Genomic DNA, 23,972 nt, shown 5'->3' on the forward strand with positions numbered 1-23,972 from the left:
AAGCTTTTCTCTTCTTTTTTTTTTTTTTTTTCCGAGAGTTGTTTTGCTTCCTGAGGTCTTTCTGCTTTGCTGTGCAAAGAGCCGGAGAGAGGTGATGCCGAGCAGGGAAGCTCCGGAGCAGTGACGGGTTGGTTGGGCCAAGGGCGACGCTCAGTGCAGGACGGTGTCCTCGAGCGAGCTTCGCGGGCGTTGAGGAGCGCGCTGGAGGCAGCAGGTCTCTGCCTGAGAGGTGGAGACGAGCCCTGGTTGTTGCAGCCACTCTCCTTTCTGGAGCGTGGGAGGTTTGACCTCTCCAGGCCCAGCTGGAGTTGGGTCAGGACCCTCCGAGGACAACATGGCTTTGCTGCCCGGCTCCAGGCTACCCCGGGTGCTCTCCAGATTTGGATCAGCAAGTTCTCCCCCACTTTCTTGCTCCAGTTGTCTCTTCCCCAGTTTAACAAGGAAGAAGTTGCAGAGCTTCCAAAGTGATTTCTCTAAAAGCCTCTGAATTTGGTAGGTGCTTTTTGTGGAGCTGGTTGGCAGGTCAGTGTTGTCACTGGGGAGATTTCCCCTCATTTCACAGTCTTCAAATCTGATTCTTCAGAACAGAAGTGGCCAAATGTGCTGGCATGACTAGCTGGGTACCAAAATCCTTGTGCAACCAGAGTCATAAGATGGACATCTTATACTTTGGAAAGCCAAGGATGGGCAAAGCTCTGAGAGCTGCTCACAGGCAGATCAGTGACACCATTGTGGGGATAGGGAATGCCATGGGGTCCCAGGGGTCCCAGTGGTTTTGCTCTCAGAAATTGTGCTAAGCTTTTTCCAGCCCTTATTTGGGGATGCAGGTTACTTGTTCAGCCCCCCACCCCTTGCTGCCAGCTGGAGGACATAGTGCTGGCACGGGAGTGTTATTTGGGCTGCTTGAGTCTTCTGTGGCTGTAGTCGTGGTTTTGCAGCTCTTCCTTCTTAAACTTTTTGAACCCCCTTTTATGTGAGTTTTGAGCTTTTCCTGTTTTTGTTTTTGGTTTTTTTTTTGCATGCAGAAAAGCCATTTTGAGGTGTTGCATCCTTCAGTTAGGGCAGGGGATGGCTGTACTGGGCAGGTTTGCCTTAAGCTTTCCCACATTTCCGTTAACCACAGCATGGTCACTGATGACATCATTTCTTTTGGAAATAGCAAATTGCATGGGGACTAAAAGGAGCTAAAGTGATAAAGACAGTTTATCCAATGATGCCTGGAGGTCAGTTGGGCTGTTTGTATCAAAAGCTCGTTATCGGGTCAAAAAGAGATTCCTGTGTCACTTGGTTCAGAGAAATTTCCAGAGGAATATTCACTAAGCAGAGAGACGTGTCAGTGCTTCTCAAAGTGTTCGTGTTGCCTTTGCTATCGGGTTCCTTGAGAGCATTTACTTTACGTGTGTTCCTCCAGACACATCTGTCATTAGATTATTAGGTGTCTTTGCTGAAGGCAATAAAATGAGACTGAATTGGCTGGATGGACGAGTGGTGAGCAGGCTTTAAAAGCCTGACATAGACAAAATTTTGATCACATCCATCAGAGGGGTGGCAAGGCATGGTAACACAGTGTCCTCCGCTGAGCTCCCTTTTCCCACAAGCGGCTTTGCTTCAAGATAGCGGAGGGGCTCCTGGTCAGATTATCCCTTCTGCACCCTTTATTTTCTTTCAAAGTGGAAACTGGGCTTGACTTTTGCCTATTTTTTCAATTCTTGACCTGGGGGGAAAAAATTGCTGAAATTTTATTTTTTTTGGATTAAGGCATGATGGAGAAGGAAAATGGCAGAAAAGTCTGTGCCCGGGGTGGCAGCAAAGCCAGCTCGGGGAGAACCTGTGCCCCCAGAAACCCTAGTCCCTCTGCAGAGGCTTTGGGACTTTAAACTGGAGGCTCTCATGAGACCTTTCAGTTTATTCAGAAAACAGGGCAGATAAAATGGAGGAAAACTGTTTTCCTAAAGGCTTTATCCGCTTCTCATTTTCCCCCCCGGAGTGGCACGGGCGGCTCAGTAGGTGGCACTCCAGGCCCGTGCCCGCCATGCCACCCAGGGCTCTGCAACCCTTCCCGCAAAGGCGGACGTTAGCGGAGCATCCTGGCCAAACACTGGCGCGGGCCATGGCGCTTCATCCTCTGACTTCTCCCCTCCTGCTGCGGGCTGGCCTGGATAAATCGCCTTTCCGGCATGCCCCGGAGCGTGTGGCCGTCCTCTGCGGTGGCTGCGTCCACCCCGGCGGTGGCTGCGTTTCCGTGGAGGATGAAACTAGTCTCGTCACCTGCTTGTGGACTACTTTTTTACTGCCTCCTCTCCCTCCTTGCCCCCCGTATGAATGTTTGAGATGCAAGACAGGCCATTTTGTCATTGTTAATTGGCCTTGGTGGGACCTTTGCTGGGTTTTATGTGGCAGGTATTAGGTCATGTGCTTTGGTGCTTGCTGTGCGCTTGCCTCTCTTAACAGTAATAAAGTCTGCATGGTTTCTGAGCGGGCCGTTCAACTGCACGGACACTTAACTTCTCCTGATAGACAATCTCATTACCTGGAAAATGCTGTCTATAAATAGGTGTTTCTCTTAATTCCTGGGAAGGGATAAATGAGGGAGGTTAAGTATAATATCCCAGCAGCCATGCTGGGTTCCCAGGCTCCGACGGCGTTTCTGTACGGATCGTGCCTTAGGCAGAGTGATGCTAACTGGCTCGTGGAGGCAGGGACCGGCCGGCTGCCGCTTGTGCAAGGCCAGGCACAACGGCTGCCTGATGATGCTGATCCTCACGAACTACTGAAATGATTCACCGGATGCTTCTCTAGTGCCATTTCCGTCAGATTAATATGCAGGGTAAAGGATGTTTCATTGCACTACGTATGCTTCCCTGCCCGTCCTGGCTTGTGCCCGTCCCCGGGGCTGTCCAGCTGTGCACCCCTGACAGCTCCTTCCTCTTCGCAGCAGCTTTGGGATGCAATGGCAGCAGAGCTGGAGTGAGGTTGCCGTTCCCTGTGGGACTGAGGAAGCAGCCGTACAGGGAGCCAGGGCCTGAAAGGGGCCCTTGGACTCAGGGTGCTCCTGAGCCTGCCAGCGCAGGTGCCTCCAGGCTCTTCGGCTGCTCCCAGCTTTGGCAGCATCCCTGTGTTTGGCACTGGGAGCCCATTCCCAGGTCTGCGGTTGCTTCCCAGCAGTTCCCACTCTGAGGTCTGAACCACGGCTGGGGGGGAGCCCGGTCCCAGCCTGCATGTCCATGTGTCCCCGTTTGTTGCTGAGCGTGGAGGGCTTCTGCGGAGCTGCTTTCACAGGGTTACTAATAGCAAGCACCTGAGGCAGGCTCCTAGTCCCAACCTTTTAGGATGGTTTTTGAAGCCTGACGTTCGTATTTCATAGTTCTTGGGAAACACTCCCAAAAAAGGAAAAAAAGCCCAAAGTCTATATCCTATTTGGACATTTTAACCCTTGGGTGCCTCCCCTCTGTGTAGCCTGTGTCTGACGTGTGAGCCCCTGGCTTGGGGGGGGGGGGGGGTCCTTGCTGCCCAGGGAGGAAGGCTGGGAAGGCAGAAGGTCCGAGTTTTGTCACCCTCTCCTTCAGGACGCCTTTGAGTTTGCCATGCATCTCCCACGAGCCTCGCACCCGGCTCTCTCCGTAGCTCATGGGAGCTTGCGGGTGCCTGCTTGGCCTGTGCTGGCACCGGACGGGGTGACGCCTGCTGCTGCGCGGAGCTGCTGCACCAAGCTGGCGCCGTCTAGCCCCACATCCCTGGCGGCAGCTCTGCCGCTGTTCAGCATGGCTCGCCGCCTGCCCCTGCACGGAGCTCCTGCTTGTGGTGGTGGGACGAGAGGCCTGCTGCCACGAGCGTTGCTTGTGCGTGCCGAGCGGCAGCGGCTGCATTCGCAATCTGCTGGCGAAGCAGCGCTGGAGCTGCTGCCACGTGGACTGCTTTCCTGCCCCGGGCTGCCGAAGGGGGCTGCAGCAGCTGGTTCCCATTGCCGAGCAGGAAAGCCGCGCTCTGACAAATAGATGTGTCAGAGGGACTGACGGTTCCCAGGCCTCCTGGGCCGGCCCAGTGCCCCGGCGGGGTCGGAGTGGCTCTCGCCAGCCCTGTTGAGCAGAGGAGGTGCTTCTCGCGGAGGGCAGCTCTTTGCAAGCTCTCCACAGGCGCCTGGAAGAGATGGGCTGGCCAGAGGGTGAGGGCAGATGTCCCAGGGTGAGGGAAATGTGTGCTCTGCCCCACGCCTAGCGTCCTGTGTGATCTCGGGCCAGGATTTTGAAAGCCTAAGTTGCTCTGATTTGATCCTGTTAATATAACGGATAAGTGGACCCTTTGCTTATGCTCACATTAGTCATTAGCGCTGCAGCTGCCCCGTGGCCAGGCTGCCACTGCGGCGGTTCGGCTTTGCAGGAGGACCTTCCATGGCCCCGTGCACGGCTGGAGGCGAAGGCTGTGCCTCATCCTTGCCCGCTCAACGCCCGCCTGGAGCTTGGCACCTGGGCTCAAGCAGGGTTGGAGGCAGCTCCTCCTGGCATCTCGTAGTGTTCGGATGGGATCTGACAGCAGTTCCTGCATTTCTCCCCTCCTACCCCTTAAGTTTAGCCTTTTGTTTCCATAGGGATGTTTTCTGTATGGATTAAGATGTGTGTTAGGCTTAAGGGCATCTATTCCTTTAATGAGGTCTAGCTGGAAAGGGGAAAGGAGGCTGCATGAGTCATACTTGGCCATTCAGGCCTGAGCCAGGACATGATCTAACAGCTGCTGGTCCTCAACTGTTAATCTAGGATGGGAATATCCATCAGTAGCCTGGGTGCTTCCTTCAGCGATGCGTTGTGTCCCCTCTGACAGACTGCAGTTCAGAGCCAGTGAGCAGAAGGTCTGACACCATCATCTGTCAGGTTTCCTTAGAAAGATTCCTGGCTTTGGGGATTCTGAGGTTTTTATTCTTAGGTAGCCTGCCATACTGGGGGAACTCTGTGTGCTGAAGGGACCAGACAGGCCTGTGGGACCTCTGTGATGAAGAGCTGGAACAAGTTCAAACGTCATTCGACTTTGTTTGAATGTTTCTGTGCTGTACAGTGGTGACCTGTGCTTCCAGGTTGCTCGCTACAGCATGTGGTGTAAGTGATTGAGAGAGGCAGTGTCAGATCCTGCGTGATGCTGGATCCTGATGAAAGCAGAGGTCTCTGCTGTCTCTTTCCAAGCATAAATTGGAAAATCTGTTCTCTTGAATCTCAGTTCTAACTCTGTGATGTTGCGTGTATCAATCAATCTCTTTGCCTCCTAACTTTATGGGGATGATGATATTTGGATTTAGGATGTTCCTAAGGCCTCCCAGTTGGCCCCTTCCATGTATTGGGGGTATCATGTTTTTAAAGCACATTAATCTTTGGCTAAGAGGTTCTCTAGGATTGTTTTTAAGAATATGAGCTTCTGTGTCTGCCACCTTTGTTTTTTTGTTGTTGCATTCGTATGGATTTGTTGTTCTTCTGAGATTGTTTTAACATTCTGGACTTGGACTTCGTTGGCAGCAGTCCCCGGGAAGCCTGTGTTTATCTGTGCATCCTTTTAGATTGGAGAGGAAAAGTTAGGTGCTCGGAGTAAGACGATGCTGTAGGCAGCGGGCTTCCTCTGAGTCCCAGTGCTGTGCTGCTCCACTCTGCTGCGCTGTCATGGGGAGAGTGATGCAGCTTTGAACACGTATGGGCTATGGGTGATATGAAGGGCAGAACAGAGAAGGTTTGTACTCTGGGTTACATTTCTGGAACTGAAGTTCCTGGGTTATCGAGTTTATAACTTCCCTGAAGAGACAGAGCCTGACCTCTCAGTTCCCACATACATTAAACGGTGTTATTAATCCTCGCATGATGGAAGGGAGGAGCAGCAATGGGGTTAAGAGGCTCAGGGAATATCTGTAAGTGTCTTTTGAGATGCTCAGATGGATGATAACTAAATTCCAAATTCTGTTTACTGTCTTTCAGCTCTGAAAAGATCTTTTGAGGTCGAGGAGGTAGATCAGTCTTCAAATTCCTCCACCCCACAAAGACGGACCCCAAACACCCTCCTCAGATCCACTGTGTCCAGCTCCACACAGAAGTTTCAGGAACTTGGTGCCAGGAATTCGGAGCCATCTGCCAGGCATGCAGACCCCACAGGCCAAAGATCACCCAAGTCGTCTCTGAGGAGAGTGGAGCTCTCTGGACCCAAACTGCCTGAGCCGGTGTCCAGAAGAACAGAAATCTCCATTGACATCTCATCCAAGCAGGTGGAGAACTCCACCTCAGGGTTATCAAGGTTTGGCCTCAAAAGAGCAGATGTGCTGGGGCACAAACCTCCTGAGCCCACCCCAAGAAGGACTGAGATCACACTAGGCAAGCCACAGGAGCCAGGTCTCCGGAGGGTGGAAGCACCAGTATCAAAGATCCCAGAGATGCCCCAGCGGAGAGCTGATGCAGCTAGTGCGCCGGTGCCCGATCTGGCCACTAAACGAGTGGAAATTCAGGTAGCGAAGGCTGCCGAGGTCCCAGCCCCGCCAGTCCGACAGATGGAGAATTTGGAGCCTTCTCTACCCAGCCAGCCTCCCCCACCAGAACCAAAGCCACAACCCGTGGTGATCGAAAGCCCACCAAAGAGAGAAGAAGGTGAGTACATCTCCGGGTAACTGCTTGGATAACGCGTTGGCTGATACCTGCCTTTGTTCCTTACCAGTTGATAAGAGGTTTTGCAAGACTTCAAGAGGCATTTGCCACTAATGGTTACTCTTTTGGCTTAAGTGGTGATGTCTTACAGTGCTGTCACTGCACAGTCTTGGATATGTGCTCAGGGGCATCTAAATACATGTCTGTTATGCTTGGTTTTATGCTGGATGAAAGAGCTGCCAGTTTGAATAAAAATGGTACCAAGGCTATAAGAAATAGAATGAGAAATGGCAAAAGCCTGAGTGCTTACAGAAAAAGACATTTCTGCCATTTCTATTCCTGTGTTCAGACTCATCTGCCTGTATAGTATCTCCTGAAAAGCTTTTGACGTTCTGGGAAATGTGGTGGTTGTAGAAGTGCTGTTACGAGTGTCTGTTGGTTTATATCGTTGCTTATGGTTGTGGGGCAGAAGCAGCCTCTTCATAAGCAACAGTCAGGGTTTTTTGTCCTTCTGGCCCCAGAGACAAAGACTAAAAATGTCATGGACTAGAGCCACTATTAAACTGGAGCCCTGGCTTATGTTAGCTCTATCTTGTTTTCGATTAATCCTGTATTAGACGTTAAAGCCAGCTTCCCTCCCCCACCAGCCGTCATTTATTTTCCCTAACGTTTTAGAGATTTTTCTCTTCTAGCTCTTTAATTATTTTTCCATTCCCTATCACAGAATAGCGCTCTCCTCTATGAGGCATAGCATTCATTTAGAGGCCACGACCTCCGTACCCCACCCTGCGCCTCTCCACGCACACACCGGTGCGTTAATTAGGGGGTGGAGGGCTGTTGCTGAGACGTGACCTTGGGAGGTCTTTGCCTGGCCATGGAGTTAAACAGCCCTCCCTTCCCTCTCCACCCCGCAGATCTCTGGTCCAGACAAGAGTTAACCAGACTTCCTTACAAGGCACTATTGGGTCTTTGCTGCTCTTCTATCCAGTTGCTGTGTTTTGTCTGGATAGAAGTCAAAGGTGGCTGATGCTAAAGGCAGCTCTTCCTCCACTCTCTCTACTACCATCAGCCTTTTTGGCCCCAAAGCTTGCTCTGTGCAAGAAGCACCTCATCCCTGTTGTGTCTTGAGGACTTCCCTGCCCAGAGCCATTGGATGGAGCTGTTTGTGGGAGGAAGAGCTGCCAGCAGAGACTACTCAAAGCCCTACTTTGGGGCTGGCTCATAGCCATGCTCAGTCTGGTAGGCAGCCGCTCCTCCTCCCCAGGTCTGGTTCTGGCCCTGGCTGGTTTGTCAGCACCGGCACCCTGACCGTCTTGGTGCTGTTACAGCCATCTCTGGAGACAGGCGCTGATCCCGAGGGCTGGTCTCAGTTTGGTCTTCCATGGAAACCAGCTACCACTGTGCAGTGTAGTTGTGTGCCTGGCCACCAGGCTGCCTGTCAGCAGCGAGTTGGGATGGTGCTCTGCTCCATCTGATCTTCACTGGGACAGCAGTGATGCAGCACCTGCAGTCATAGAGCTCAAGGTGGACACCCAGATATGAGGCCACCACAGAGACTATGTTTTGGTTTATGTATTCTGTGTAGAATCAAATCAAGTGTCAGTGGTGGAGCTGATATTAGACCCATAAGACTTGAGAGGTTTCTCTAACCGCAAGCAGGTGTGGCCTAGGTATGGCTTTTCTGAGCTGCATTTTAAAGGGTGGAGAAAAGTTTCCACAAGGTAGCAGGTTGGTTTAATTCTAGCTGGGCATGGCTGAGATGTAAGAGCCAGTACAGTAAGGTATGAGGGATTCAGTCTGTACCTCCTTTGCAGGCTCCGTGTCCCCAGATGAAATGTGAATAATGTCCAGGAGGCCCATCTGCTCTCTTGGGTGTGTGCTTGGCCTCACGCGGCTGGGTTGGGGCTGCTGTGAGCTTCTTCCTGTGCCAGGCTCTGAGCCACAGATGGTTGGGCACTCTGTGGAGAACAGTAGACCATCTAAGCTGCTGAATCCCAGGACAGCTGCCCATGGGGGAAAGGGAGGGGGTCTTTGAATCAAAAAGGGCTCCAGAATCCTAGGACAGCTGCCAAGGATGAGTTTTACCGAACAGCCCAGCTGTCCGGGGTCTGCGTTACAAAGCAAGACAGCCGTGCTCCTTGGTGCTGGTACAAAGGGCGCTTTCAGTTGAAATGCATCCAAGAAGAGCCAGGAAACAAAGTTGAAAGGATAGGAAGGCCTCGGGCTCTTTATTTCTCCTCCTCAGCACAGATGAACAGCCCAGAGTTGCTGCAAGAGTCTGTGCCCCTTTTCCCTGGACATCTCAAACCTCCTCCATCACTACTTTCATGTGGGACCCCATTTCGTGGTTGTTCCTCCCCATGGTCCGCAACTGCTCAAGCTCGCCCCTGCCAGGCACTTGAAGGGTGTCTCACCTCCTAGCTGGCTGGTCTAAGCGTGGGCAGGAGTTCAGGGAGAACAGAGCTCGATTCAGCCTGCTTGTGCAGGTCTTGGCCCTGGCAAGTGGAGCTGCCGGAGCGAGGAGCCGGGGCTGCCTGGCATGGCAGGGGACGCAGCTGCAGCAAGGCGCCTGGAGCCCACAAGTTCTTGGTGGCTTGAGAGCAGGGTGGGGAAAGCCTGGCCTTTCTTTTACACCCTTCGGTTTTATAAACCCGCTGCCAGGGCTGGGCACACATGAGTGGGGAGAGTGCCGATTTGGCCACATCATGGCAAGATGAGCAGCAGGAGCTGTGCACACACATGGAGGCAGAAGGGGCCTGTGATTCTCCGTATCTGGGAACCACGTTAATGAGCTAGATGCTCTTCAGCAGGGGTCACATGACTCAGGGAAGAGTGCCCAGCACTTATGGAAACAAAGCAAAGAAGATCCTCAAGATCCCCAAGGAAAAGCTAGCAAGAACCTCTTCTCTGGGGAAAGGGTGAAGGCAGGCAGGGAGGTCTCCTCTCATCTGCGTTTGAGGACAGATCCTAAAGCTGAGGTTTTATTTGCAGCAGGAGGAAGTAGTTGTAAAGCTGCACATGGCCCTTACCGTGGGACTGCATGAAATAGCCCATGGGAAAAACAAGCTTTCCCGATCCCTTCAGGAGTTGTAGAATGGGAGGATTTATGCCAGAGGTGAACCTCTCTCTGCGGCTTTGAAGGAGCTTTGATTTGGAGGCTGATGACAGCTCAGTGACTCAGCTCCTTCCAGCCCTGGGGAGGCGATGCGGGCTCGGCTCGTGGAGGGCAGCATGGGGCAGATGCCCGGGAGCGCAGCGTGGGCTCCTTCTGGCACCAGGCAGCTGCTGCAGGCGACTTGGTGTCGCTCTCTGGCTGTGCTGCAGTTCTGGCCTCATGGCAACCCCCAAAAGTGAAAACTTTTGCTCCCTGAGTTGTGTGGCAGAGGCAACATGCAGCCTGAAGTCCTGCTTCCTCTTGCTGCCAAGTGCTCCCAGGGCTTGGGTCGCACCATGGATGCTCACGTGGTGCTGGAAACTCCTTGCTCCTGTGGCCCCTGCCGCTCTCCAGCAGAAACAGCTGAGTAGGGAAAGCAATTACCAGCTCCTTGCTGCCTCCAGCTCCTCATTGCCTCCAGCCCCTGCTGGGACTTGCCTTTATTTCCCCAGAGCTCCAGCTGCCAGTGGCTCAGCAGTGCTCCCTTGCTGTTAACCCCTTGTCCCAGCCCAGCTGCCTTTGCTGAAGGTATGCAGGAAAGCGTGTTGTGCAGGAAGAGGCCAGTTGGAGGAGAAGGGCAATCACCGCGAGCTCAGCAGTTCAGAGCAAACCACAAAGGAAAGGAATAATCACAGCGCTCGGCTTCATTAGGACTGCCGTGGCTGGTTGCTTAGGCTGAGATCACTCTGGAGCAGTGGTTCTCAAGGTTGGAGGAGTGCAGAAGGTATCTTGGTGAGGCACAACACTAAGAAAAATTCCTTCCCACCTCTATTTTCCCTCTCCATCTCCTTCCTGCACTCTGCTGCACATCTCAGAGGACATTCTCTGCGCTCCTGCAGTTGTGCAAAGGGGTTTAACACTTGAATTAGACCACTGGAGGTAGGAAGATAGGAGACGAGGTAGATGCTAGTGTCCTCTTTGCTGGGTAAACGGAGCTGAGCCTGGACCGGGGGTGAGATGTGCTGTAGCACTGTATCACCATCCTTGGCAAAGTTGGGCTTCCCTCCCCAAGGACATCCAGGCTCTGCAGCTAAGGAAAGGTAGTGTGGACCTGGGCTTCGGACAGGAGAAAATGAGGAAACAAAAAAAAATTTTCCGGGAGAATCTATGTAGACAGGGGATACATGGTCTTGGGTAAGAAGGGTAGGGCTTGGTGGCATCTGATATTCAAGGCCATGGCACAGGGAGCCAGCTAGAAGCTGGGATGGAAGTTGTGGGGCTGGAGGTAGACTGGCTGGGGCTGAGACTGGCTTTGCTGGACAAGGACTGGGGTGGGGAGCCAGATGATATGGTTTGTTATAAATATATCTTGGGGTGGAACAGAGAAATTTGAAGCAGGAATATGCAATGGCTGTATGCAGGCAGAGAACAGGCAAAGGGGAGCAAGAGGCTCAAGCAATTAAAAAAAAAAAAAAAAGAGAGAGGGTAAGGGGAAATGCTGTCTGAGAACCTGCTGCTTCAGAGACCACAGGGTGGTGCCAGATGTGGGCAGACTGACCTCACGCTGTAGGACTTCACCCAAATAGTAATATCCAAATACAACTGCATACAGCATAGTTATCTATATCTTCCTTTTATTCCCCTTCCACATTGTTGTGTGTTGATTTACTGCTTTGATAGCCCTGCAGTGTGAGGTTCCCTCTAGGCTTGGCTCCCCAGAATATGTAGCAAGGATGCAGACTTTTCCTTCCTTTTTTTCTTAAGTCCTGCCAACATGATGCTACCCTAACCTAAGGAATTCATCCGAGGGGAGGAGAGAGGAGTTGCTTCTCAGGAGCTTTTCATTTCTGAGTTGTGTTGTGTTTTGTCAATGTGTGATCAGAACCTCAGCAGCCAGCTCGTGGGTGGCAGCAACCTTTGTGGAGCCAGTGGCACAGGTAGCAGGTAACTCCCAGGCCCTGGGGTGCTGGCCAGGGAGGAGCTGTTAGCTGAGGCTCGGTTCCTCCTGGGGACCAATCTCCTGTGACCTCTTGGCCCCTCTGGGGCAGGTCTGAGCATGGTGCGGAGATGCCCACGCTAGCTTGGCTGAATCGGGTTCCTCCACATAGCGCTGAGCAGCGCTCTGCAGAGCCGGTAACTCGGGTACGGAGGGTGATAGAGCTGAGCTAGCATGGTGCCTGAGCTGCCCGGACTTGCATCCCGGCAGGCATTACGCACTCTGATACAGCGCACGGCTTGGCGTGGCGGACTGGAAACACATCTCCCTCTTTCATCACCCTTACTGACCTTGCAGCTGGTGGGCTGCTGCCTTGTTCAGACTCCACCTTCTCCTGCTTCTGTCCCTCTTCCTCTCTGGTCCAGTCTGGAGCAGCATCTCTGCCTGAGATGTCCTGTACCGCCCTGGGAAAGGAGGGCAACCACATGAGCCTCCTTTGCTTCTTCCTAAACCCCTGGGAGAGGTGTATAACCTCCCTTAGCCTGGAGGTACCAGGCTTCCTCGGGACCGGGACCCTGCAGCTTTCCATTATGGGTCTTTCCGATCTTCTTTGGGGCTGAGTGGCTGAGTAGCTTTTGCTCTTTGGATGAAATTTGTATCTGAGTTGCTTTGGCAGACATTACAGAGGGAGCTAGGCTAGCTGCTGCTCTCGAATTCCCTTTTGTGTCATCTCTGGGACACAGGAGTGGAGACTGGAAGAGGGGGCGGAGAGGAAAGGGGACTTGGTCTGTGAGTACGAACTGTAATATTTCATCCAGGGACATCCACCATCCTTTCACAAAGGAGGGATTTTGAGGGCTTCCCCCTGGTCTGGATGCATGATAGGCGATTCCTCGGGAAGAGCCATGCAGAGACCATTAAGGCTTATTCTGCAGAGCCATCTTGCCTGGGGAGCGACGTGCCAGCTGCCGCCGAGAGCCGTGTACGTTGTCACTAAAGCTGGAATCTTGCATGCTCTAAAAATACCCATGTAAATTCATGCGTGTGCATGTGTATTCCCTATAGCATACATGGATTCGCAGGCATAGATCCGTGCCTACGCTTGGTGGGAGAACTGCAAAAATATATAGAGCCACGTTTCTCCTTGGAGTGACACCAAGCGATGAGCTGTGCCCCAGATGGGCTCTGCGTTTCTGACCAGTGAGCGTGTTGCCTTCTGCACAGCGCACGGACTGCATGGGATGCTCTTCTGCAGGGAAAAGGATTTTGAAGCGCTGGCCGGTGCGGTGCATGTGGAGTAAACACCAGGCTTAGAAATGTGTTTAAGGACGTGGAAAATTTGCAAGTTTAGGAGTGTTATTTGAGGGCTTATGAATGCAGTAAAGCGTCGCTCTTGGCAGTAGCTCATCCATGTGGAAGAAGTTCTCGTTGTCCTGTTGTTTCTCAAGCCCATGAAGGTCTGAGTTGGGGAGATGCTCGAGGGCCCCTGACTGGTGTTTGCATGCGCTGGTGCCCTCTGCAAGGCAGGTTGGTTTGCTCCTCGTGAAAACTGTTTGCTATTTCCCTTTTCCATGGCCAGCCCGTCTTTTGGCCCCTCGGTGGTGGCTACAGCTGCAGGCTGGAGGCAGTTGGGCTGGTGAGGGAACTCCAGCCCAATGAGAGCCTCCAGGGGCAAACCCCGAGGGTGACTGGTGGGCTGCACCGGTGCTGCTGAGCTGCAGGTGAAAGCCTCTCTCCTCTTGCCATCTTGCTGGTTTTTTCCCCTTAAGGGTGCAGCTTTACTCGCACATAACCAATTCTTCGTATAATGAAACCGCGTACATGCAGTCTTTGGGAAGGCACTGTTGGTCCCAGAAAAGGTAATGTTTTCCTTCTCAGTTTTACCCCGGTTCCCCCAAATTTGAACCTGTTTGTATTGACAGTTGAGGCTCAGTCCTGGGATCTCAGGTGATGGATTAGAAGCGATCCCAGACGAACAAAAGCCGTTTTGATCTGATGGTCCTTTTGCCTCCAGCACAAGCTCCTGTGGTCACAGAGTGAGCCAGGCGCATCCTGCTTCCCTGGTGTTGCAGCCGCATTCCTGCCCTAGACCCGTTCTCCTGCTCTCGGCAAGCAGTAGGACCACAGTTCTCCTCCCTTGCGGTATTCTCCTCTCAGGGACGCTCCTTAGCATGGTTAGATAAGTCAGGGCAGATGATATATTGAATAATGGGAACCTTGACCTAAAATGGGGATGTGACCTTCCTCTGCAACAGCCTTTTCTGGCCTGTCAGCTTGGACTAAGTGTGTCTCTGCGCTGCTCCACCGTGATGCATAGACCGTCCTGAGCCTTGTCTGAGCTTCTAGCTTTTTGGGCGTCCATTTGTCCTGTCACTGCCTCGTCTGAGATAGCTGTACAGAGTCCCCACTCCTGTTTTATGGAAAGAGCAGAAGAGCAGCGGAGAAATGAAGCAATTAAACTTTTGCTTTTTTTCACCCCAGATCTGCAAGCCTTTCTTTTAGAGCTTTTCTGTTTTTCATTCAGAAGGTCCCTTAGAGCTGGGTGAAAGAAGCAAAGCAGAGCAAGCTTTCTGGTCTGCAGAAGTCCCTGTGAAGGACCCCCTGCAAATTAGAGACCGGCTGTGCCAAGCTGCGGCGTGCTCCAGCCTCCGTGCAGCACGAGCAGCTCGGGCGCGGAGAAATGAAGGAGGCTGCCCGAGCGCCGGGAGGTCTCTTCTTTTTTTTTTTTTTTCATTCTGCAAGGACGAAGCCGACTGGGGAGCTGGGATGCCTTGGTGTAGCTGGGGGTGTAGAGAGATTTGGAAGACAATTAACACAGCAACTCTACCCGCAGTAAAACGGGCCAGGCCTGTGCGGATAAACAGTGAGTAATCATTTCCAGCTCCCTGAGCTGCACAGCAATTTAACTGCACAAAGAGATTAAAGCTGTAGGGAGACATTTCCTTAAAGCCAGCTGACACATTTGGGCTAGGTTACGGGTAGTCTTTTTTTGTTGTTGTTGTTATTATTATTTTTAACAGGAAAGTGCCTACAGCCTGAAATACCAAACAGAGAGGCTGAGCCTGAAGGAGAAACGCAGAGAGTCCAAATTCGTGCACTTGGGGCAGGTGCCAAATATGAGATAATCTGGAAAAATGGAAACCTGCAGCGCCAGTGACTTGGAACGAAAAAGCGAGGGTGCGCCTGCGTGTGCGGGGGAGGCGAGCGCGTCCCCGTGCTGCGGCTGTACCTACCCCGGGCGAGCCTGCCTGCCGAGGAGGCCCTGTGCGCGGCCGCACAGTGAGGGTAACCAGGTGGCACAGAGACCTTCCGCTTTGTCCCACCACGCTCTCTGTCCCTACCTGTGCAGCGAATGGCAGGGGTATTTCGTATGGTTTTGGGCATTGGGGATGGCAGCAGAGGGATGAGTTGATATAGGTGCGTGGGTACTGCCACGGTATAAGGCATTACAGATATGATCCAGACCAGGGTGTCTTTGAGTTCACCTGCCCCCAAATCTCCAAAGCAGGCTGTGGTTTCAGTAACCAAGTGCTCAGCACAGGCAGCAAAACCTATTTGAGATACAGCATAAATTAATTTGTCTGGAGTTTGATCATGTTGCTGTTCATAGCCAAGCTAGGCAGCCCGGAGTCACTCCTGAGGTTGCACTTTGTTACTGGCTCAAGGTAGTTAATGTTGCTGACGTTGCGGAGCTGCACTGTTTTTATCCTCCCCTCTGTTTTTGAATAGGAGTCTGGGCCAAAACTGCAACTTCTGTACTTCTTCTCTAGCAAATTCACTTCTTGTTCTCTCTTTACTTCGTGAGACAAATGCAAATGAACGGAGAATTTGTTGCCCCGTTGGAAGTCCCTGAGGGCCTGTAGTGAAAGCAGTGATCTCACCAATGGAGATTCATTATACTAAGTAATAGTTTCCCATAGGAAATGTTAAGATTCCCCCCTTCCCTCCCCTTCCTTGCATCATCTGAAACCGGAAGGGGGCTAATCCACGGATGCTAAGCTTTAGGGGCCTTCTGGCACCGGACTTAACGACCTAACAGGTCTCTTCCATCTCTAGTGTGGGTCTGTGGACCAGATTGTGAATCAATGTAATTGTTTCCAGAAACCTGCGGGAAGCATGTACAGCTGAATGCGTCTCTGGAAAGGTCAGAGCCTCCTGTTCCCAGGCAGAAGGTGACAGCACTGTACGTCATGGCGTCGTGCTGGAGCACTGACTCTTTGCAGACTTGCAGGGCCTGTGCTCGCTGTGTGGAGGCCTGAGCTGTGCTCTGCGCGGGTCCAGGGACCTGCTCCTCCGCGCTGTGCACCTCCACCGACACTTAGGCTCACACAAAACTTTGGCCTCCGGGGAGGCCCCAGGCCATGGAGACCCTTTGCTGCGTTGAGAGACGTAGCAATGAGCGTTTCTGCCTGTTGTTTGATTTGGTTGTGTGTAAGTGGCAGTGGAAGGCAACGGGACGTGCAGCGCTGTGGGAGGGTGGGTGGTGTCGGGTACAAACCAGACCGAAGATTTTCTCTGTTTATCTTGTGATAAACACGTCTGGAGCCCCGGGCAGGAGTGCTCTGGAACACGCTCCCACCCGCTAACTCCTCTGGCATCTCCGAGCTTTCTCACATTGAGGTTAATCATCCTGCAGGCTGATAAGACCAAATCCGTTATCTTGGCTAAGATAAAACAGCAAGTTTGCTTTGATCCCTTACAGTAAGGCCTGGCCGCTCATTTTGCGACTTCTCTGCTGTCTGCCGGGGGGAGGGAAGCAATGGCAATGGTGGTGAACCTTCTGGAGTTAAAAAGTAGTTTTCTTCTGAACTGTTTCTAGATCTCTGTCCCTGCCTAAGATGTTTCTGTTGGCCAGTAGTTGAGGGGACACCATAGGTTGGATACAGTGCCAAATCTATAAACTCTATGAGAAGACTTGAACTAAAGTGAGATTATACAGAGATAACTTTGTTTTGAGAAGATCAAACGTTGTTGTGACCAAAAAAGATAACTTGACAGCAGGCCAGTTGTGTTCTTTACTCCTCCAGCAAACAAACAGACACTTTTGTATTGTCCAAGATGTTGCAATGAAGTTGAAGTGAATGTGGCTATAAATGGAAGAAGCAGCTCTTCTTGGATTAGAGCCTGTGCTCAGACTGCACTGGGCCCAGTTTTTCTTACATCTGCTATAGTTTTTGAAGGAGAGACTTGGGGAGAGAGCTGCTTCCCTTTAGGTTAGTTGAACTTGGGGCATTCATTTTGTGGGTCTTCTGAAATGAGTCTCTGCATAGGAGTTCCCCAGATTTCTGTAAAGTCACACGTAATAGTATTTCACTCCCTTGAATTATTTCATTTTACTTTGGCATGAAGATAGCTCAGGGCATATCTGAAAGACAAAGCTGGACCAAAGGGTATGGTCCAGAGCATTTTGCAAACAACAGTTTGCAGATGTTTATGCATGTATGAAAAGCAAAGAAGATGAGCAAGCCATACAAAGTTGCTGTGACTGCTCAGGAGTGACAGCATGTTTTTTTCACTTGCTTGGGCCCTCCTTCACTTTGTCTGTCTACAGTTTCTTCTGAAGAAGTGGGTTGATTTTTGCCCCGCAAACGCAATTCTTACTACAGGGATGAGAAATGACTGAAACAAAGCATCTTTCAACATCTTCACATTCAAAGACTGTTGATGCTCTAGCAAATGTGACCATAACCTTGGATTTATGCTTCAGCTTTTCAACCCAAGTGATTGTGTCTAGGTCACATGTGGAAGTGAGCTGGGTGGTCCTAGCAGCCTCTCCATGTTCTGTGAATTCTGCATGTGCAAAAGCTGACTGTGATGCACCTCTAACATGCGTTCCTTGGCCAGCATTTTCAAGCAGTCTGAAAAGTATTTAGTGGGAGCTGGGTACCTACCCCCTTTTGCCTCTTTGAGAATTCAGCCTTTGTCTGCGTATGAGCAAGACAGACCTGCACAGGGAATGTTTCTAACGTATCCTCAGCAAACCTGGTCTCTTTATATCAGATTGTTCTGCAGTCCATTCACTGTGGACAATCATTTGCTTAAGTGCATGGATCAGGCTCTCTTTGATGCTTATCGATAATACTTTTTTTTTTTTTTTTTTTTTTACGATGGCTATATCTTCTCCCCCTTCCTCCTCCTCTCTTGCCATGCATTGAGTGAAACAGACATTCCTTCCCTCTCTCAAAGAAAAGCTTGGTTTGAGGAGGTCTCAGGCAAATAAGATTAGATGGGAATCCAAAAGGGTACGGTGCCTAGGAGGGGAGGGCAGCAATAAAAGTTAATGATTCGTAACCTGTTTAAAGGAGAAAGCTTTCTCAGTTACAATGGTATCGTAGCTTAGAACTCTTAAACGTGAAGGCATTGCTTTTAACTCCAGCATGAGTGCACTTGGGCATATTTCATGTGTGGCTGGTGCATCTGGAGGGATACCACTGGTATTGCTTTACTCCACTTGGGTTGGAGCCTCCGTCTGTTTGCCTCCCCTGGATGTTTTGCCTCTGGAAGGGGATTTGCATTTACTGTGCTTGCATTTGCTCAGATTTGGGAGTCTGTGCTGCTTTTTACTAATGCACCAAAGTGGTGTGGTCCTCTGAACCCTTCTGTGCAGCTCTGCTACACGGAAATATAGGATAAGTCCGTGATTACAGTCTTGGAAGCTAAGACTGTGTGGGTTCATGTTGTTACAGCATGTGAGTTACTGTCTTCCATCGTATGCATGATATACTTAGGGATTTCACTGGCAACTCACGCACATCTGTAGGGCAAATAGGTTCAGGGATTGTGAGCCTAAAAACCAGCATCTTCTGAAAAGACAACAAAAGGTTGGATGACATCATCCCAGTCAGGATCCTGGCCTTATCCCCATACCCATTCCAGTTTCTCCTTCTATAAAAATGAGCTGGAGAATGTGGCGAGAGGACTAAGGTTCAGCCTTGCAGTGAGTCTTTTCTCCTTTGAGGTTCTGCTGGTTATTAAGGAAACTGCTTTTGGGCAGTCCTGGTCACTGCGTCACGGCTGGGCCACTAAGGATGAGAGAAGCTGGTCTGCACAGCTTACTGAAGTGGTATTAGGAAGAGAGAGGTCCTGAAGCTATCCAGGAGGAAATGGAGGATGTCAAACGCTTGCTCTATCAAAGCCCTTTCCAGTCTGCTCTGCAGTTCTGCTCTTCAGTCTGCTTTCTCCTAAACTTGAAAATCATCTGATAATCTCTAGAAGCCCATGTGTTCAGTCATTTATTTTCCTTTTTCTTGGATTATCTTGGACTATTAGATCACAAGGATCTATCCAGGGCTAAGGTTAAACCATTTGTGGTTTCCAGAATGCATCATCGTGTGCAGCCCAGACTTAGCGGCCTGGCACACTCGGAAAAGAGGAGCAGACGTGGGAGCGATGCACGTGCAGTCACCCGGTGAGCTGCTGCTCAGGAGGGGATGAGAGGCAAGGGGTGTGCGGGGCCTTCGGCACATCTGGACTGTGCTCACTGTGAGCAGCACTTCCCTTTGACAGGGCCCCTATTCATCCTCTTTTTATATGCAAGGAAGATGAGAGCTGCCCACCCAGCCCTGCTTTCATCCACACAGGACTTCCTAAATCTTAGGCTGTTCTAGTGGGCCTGCAGGGCAGCTCTTTAACTGTCTGTGCACCAAAAGAGAGGAGTCTCCATACCGAGCATAAAGATGTGGTTGTGTCCTTCCTGCCCTTCCTGAGGCTGGGGAGGTGCTAACTGCACCATTACCTTCACTGTGCCCTCACGAGAGAGGGATCAAGGTGCTGCTGCCATCACCCATGCAGGGAAGAGACTTGCAGGGGAGATCTTGGCTCTGTTGAGAGCAGAACATTCCCGGGGCTGCTCGTGGTAAAAGTCGTGATCTGACAGCTAATGTCACTGGGACCAAGTCTTCACTTCTTGACGGCTGCTACTGCCGCCTGTCAGGACGCTTTACTAGTTCCTCAGAGCCTCCGGCTTTCTTTTCCTCCAGTGCTCTGGGAGAAACATGATTAGTGAAAGTTTCCAGTGGAGGGAAGGAGAACATTGTAAATTCTCAAACTTGCAGTGGGAAGCTTGGAAAAAGTAACCTGAGTGCACTCAGAAGGCTGCAAACGCAGAGTCAGGAGAAAATACTTGAAGTTAGGAGGAGGAAAAGGAGGATTGTGAAGGTAACCTGTGGGTGGGTGGGAAGCAGAGGAGGGTGTGGATGCTGCCTTCTGATTTCTGAATGATGAAGACTCCTGCAACTGAGATAGGTGAAGTAGGTACTAGCGGGGAGTTTGGGATACTGTTTGCCTAATGTCCTACTCTGTTTCCATCTTGTGCAGATAGGAAGGAGAACGGAGATTACCTTGCAGTTGTCAAGATTTGTCCTGGGAAAAAGAAGTAGATCTGAGCAGCTTTGCAGATAAAACATAATTGTTTAGACAAACTCTGGCTGAACTCACTTCCTCCTGCAGCCCGATGCGCTGATAAAATGGGGGTGGGAGTGGGAGAATGAGTTCACAGGCTCCTAAGGCCTTCCCTGTGGGTCACACCACCCCTGAGATCCAATGTCCACCCCTTTTTTGTGGCCTTGAAGAAGACAACAAGGTCATGGCTTAGCACTGAGAATGGTGCTTATGCCTGTGATGGTCTCTGGGTACTTTATTGCTCTGAAATGCAGGTGGTACCTCAGCAGTAAAGCATGTTAGTGCTATGAAGGTAGAAACATGAGTGGTCTTGGTGGGTGTTGGAAGACCAGTCATAGTTAATTTAGTGGCTTGACCTTGTTTGCGTTTTGCTCAGCATTCAGTGAATTTTCTAAGCCATGTCAGGGTGCCACCGCCATCCAAGCGGCTGCACTGGCCATCCTCTCTCCAAATGCCCTGGCTGTATCCGGCTGCCACGCGTCTGGGCAGATCCAATGCCCTGAAGAGGTTCCTGTTTAAATGCGTGAGAACAATAAGACAAGCAGAGAGCGTGTGGGATACGGCCACTGGAGAGGGAATGGCAGTGCCCTGTATGGCCTCTGCTTTGGGAGCTGCATTGTGGAGACCGATGAATTCCGAGTCTGCCGTAATGCTGATGTTCCTCCTGACATCCCTTGGGGAAACAATCATCCTTGTCCTACTTCATGTAGTAAATAAAAGTTTATTTACGGCTTAGGAACGCACGCCCTAAGGTTTGGAGGTGAAAGTTTTCTACGCAGCCCTGGAGGAGCTCTGAGATTTCCTCATTGCTACATGGCTTTATTTCCCGGGCAGGAAAGTCTTGCAGAGGGAGCTCAGCAAAGCAGAGACCTTTTGCGTGGACCCTGGGGCTTTGCTTTGTTTTGCCGTAGCAAGGTAATGTGTCTGTGCCTGTCTCCTGGAGAAGAGGAGCTGAGAAGAGATTACCAGTGTTTAAATGCAACACGCAGGCTGGAGGAGCCGTACGAGAGAGTGCAGGTGAGGGGCTGCCATCTGCGTGCCTTCACCCCTTGGTCATGGGGATCCAGCAGCTGCCCAGAGCCTGTGTTTGCGTTAGGCTCTGGGGGATTTGTATTCTTTTTTTTGTCTTTTTTGGGGGCTGAATCTAGTCCTGGTGCCAGGTAGCTCCCTGGCTGTGCTCCAGTAGGCTCTTGCCAGTGCTGCCTGGTTTAGGGCCAAAAAGAAAGCTCTACTAATCCCTGAGCAGCAGGGATGAGCAGCAGCATACCCTGCTATTCCTGTCCTGGGGCTCTCCTCCTCCGCCTGCAGCACCCCATCTCCATCAGCAGCACCCTGGGTTCCCTCCCTGGCTCTTCTTGTGCAGGTCTCTGAAGTTCAGACAGTACAGTAAAACCAGCTCCTTATTTAAATTCCTGTTTGGGTAGAGAGGAAGGAGATAAGGAGCACAGATTAAAAAGGAGAGGAGCAAAGCCAGAACGGAGAGAAAAGCCTGTCTGTTCCTTCCCCTTGTGCTCCTTCGGCGGTAGGTCAGTGAGCTGAGCCCAGCAGGGGGACCTGGAGGTTTAGATGCTTCTTCAGGGACCAGGAGTGGTCCACGGTGTGGCCTGTAGTAGCAGCCTATCTGGCAGTCTAATGGGTTGATTTGTGCTCTCTGATGCTTTGGCCTGTCTGTATTTTAGCAGCACTGGTGGGAGAGATGAGACCTTTTGGTGCCTGAAAGTTCAGCTTGGGTCTGCTTAACCTCCTTCACCTTGCACTCAAATGGGGTCCCAGAGAAAAAGCAGCAAGCAGATCTTTGCTCCCAGTGGAAGGGATGCCTGTGAAGGCATCCCGGGACTGTAAACCCCAGAAAGCTCATCTCGGTTACCCAGTAAGCACTACTGAATGCCAAGCTCTGTCCCCCCACAAAAACCTCTTGTCAGAGCTGCAATGTTCACTGAGAGGCTGTGGAGCCGCCGGACAGCCAGCCCCAGGGCTGCAAGCTCTGGGAAGAGCTGCAAGAGCAAGGACAGAGCTGCCATGCGGGGGGAGGAGAGCTGGTGGGGGGACAGGAGTGTGACAATATTTAAAGCTCCATCTGGGTGTTGTCAGGCTGCTATTCTCCAGGCAGCGCGGTTCTCGCGCTGGAGTTAGTGCTGCATCTCCTCTGCTTGGGAGTGCAGATCTAAAGCAGTTGCAATAGCAGAGGTGATCCTTGGGTTTGTGCTGTAGATTACATCTGTCCTTAACTTCAGAGTAGGCGGAAAGAAGATGATAGTTACTTCCCTTTTGTTTATCGCTGCTGTGTAACAGCCTGCATTCAGCACAAACTCGTGCTGGCAGCCGTCCTTTTGGCCTGCTCTGCCAGAAAGTCTCTAGGCAGTGATCTCCAGGTTCCTCCTCTCCGGAAAAGGAGCTCTCTGAGATGATGAGCAGGGCTGGACTCTTCCTCTGCATGTGTGACCTTGGGCAGTGGGAGAAAGGATGGGGCTGAGCTGTGACCTCCTCCTTGCTGAAAGGGTAACTCGGAGATGGGGCCGAGCTCAAGTTAACCCAGAAATGTGGTATCTGCAGGGTCAGAAGCAGTGATGAGTTCCCAGCTCTGCCCTGGCAAGGACAGAAACCGCTCTTCAGAGCTTCAGGGCCTGAGCATTTGGCCTTCCTTCAGCTTGGAGGAGCGGGAAGAGTCATTCTGGGGTTATCTCAGCTGCTTGACTGCTTTGTGGGACAGACAGTCTATGGGATAGTCCTTAGAAGAGCAGGAGAACCAAAGCCATCATTTGGGCTTCACTGAAAGAGCAAAGCTGAGGAAGCCTCAAATTATGGGCTGCAGAGACAAAAGGAATATTGCTGTGAGTTTCTGCTGGGGAACATTGCTGCGTCCCTTGGGGGGGCATAGAGAAAAAGAGACTTTTTTGAGTCTCTTTTTCTCTTTCTCTTTTTCAGGCATGCAAAATTCATTTATCTCTTTTTATTGACCACTGTTGTTGCTGCTTTATTCTCGCCCTGGGGCAGTGGGGACTGGATAGGTTTCAGATACTGAATTCTCTCTCAAAGGGTTCCTCTTCTGTTGCAGTTCCAGCTGCCAGTCTTGGTTTTAAAACAATTCATACTGAGGCTAAAATATTTGAAGGGCAAGCAGTGCCGTGCAGGAAATGGCTTAAGCTTCCGGCTCCCAAGATGGTGTGAGTGTTAAAACAGAACTAGAGAAATATTAGACATCATACATCCAGTGTAGCAAAGGAAAGTGACCCTGGGGTGATCTGATGGAAAGTCCATACCCACCCAGCTGCCTGCGCAAGGCTGTTTCCTGCAGGCTGGAGGCAGGACGAGGGGTTGTGCTGGTTCCCTTCGGAGCAAGAGACCCCTGGCGTTTTCCTCCGGCTGCTCCCAGTTTTGTAGGGGAAAAAATGGGCAAATTGTTTCCTGCTCCGCTTGGCTTTGCTATGTTTTTGTTTTGCATGAAGTGTGTGGGGAGAGCTGATCAAAAGTAGGGGCAAAATGTCAGTGGAATGATCTTTCATCAGAAAATGAAATTTTTGTGTCAGAATTGAAACAGTGAACAGAAATGCATTGATTTTTTGATGAAATGTTTGCTACTACTACATCTGCAGCCAAAAGAGGGGCCTCTTGCACCCCCAAATGAAAGGTGAATGTACAAAGTAGACAGAAGATCAGGGTCTGGGTCAGTCCAGTTAGTTTGGGGCTGGAGCAGTACCTTCTGCATCTGTCAGTGGAAAGCAGCACTGAATTATTGGGTTAATGAGAGGCAAGTAAATTCTTCCAGCCCACTTTGCAGCACGGATGATTTCCTACTTTGTGCTGGCTGAGCACCATCTACCTGGCCAGGCAGGGAATAGCAACTTACTGTCTGTCCATCCAGGGCAAAGATGCACTGGAAGTGGAAGAGAAAGTAGAGTATTTATGTGAATTGAGTGTGGGGAGCAGAGACCTTGGA

At 51.2% G+C, this 23,972-nt stretch overlaps 1 protein-coding gene across 4 annotated transcripts in view; it reads left to right on the forward strand.

The window, feature by feature from the left end:
- SEPTIN9 (septin 9) overlaps positions 1–23,972 on the forward strand; it is a 169,421-nt gene that overhangs the window by 88,287 nt on the left and 57,162 nt on the right. For all 4 annotated transcript variants that reach the window (XM_067308114.1, XM_013950309.2, XM_013950308.2 and 1 more), the window contains one exon: positions 5,949–6,608. In XM_067308114.1, coding sequence (XP_067164215.1) covers positions 5,949–6,608 — 660 coding nt within the window. The remainder of the gene's footprint in view (positions 1–5,948; positions 6,609–23,972) is intronic.

This window comes from Apteryx mantelli, chromosome 19 (assembly GCF_036417845.1).
Source record: "Apteryx mantelli isolate bAptMan1 chromosome 19, bAptMan1.hap1, whole genome shotgun sequence".
In the NCBI taxonomy this organism is placed as follows: domain Eukaryota; kingdom Metazoa; phylum Chordata; class Aves; order Apterygiformes; family Apterygidae; genus Apteryx; species Apteryx mantelli.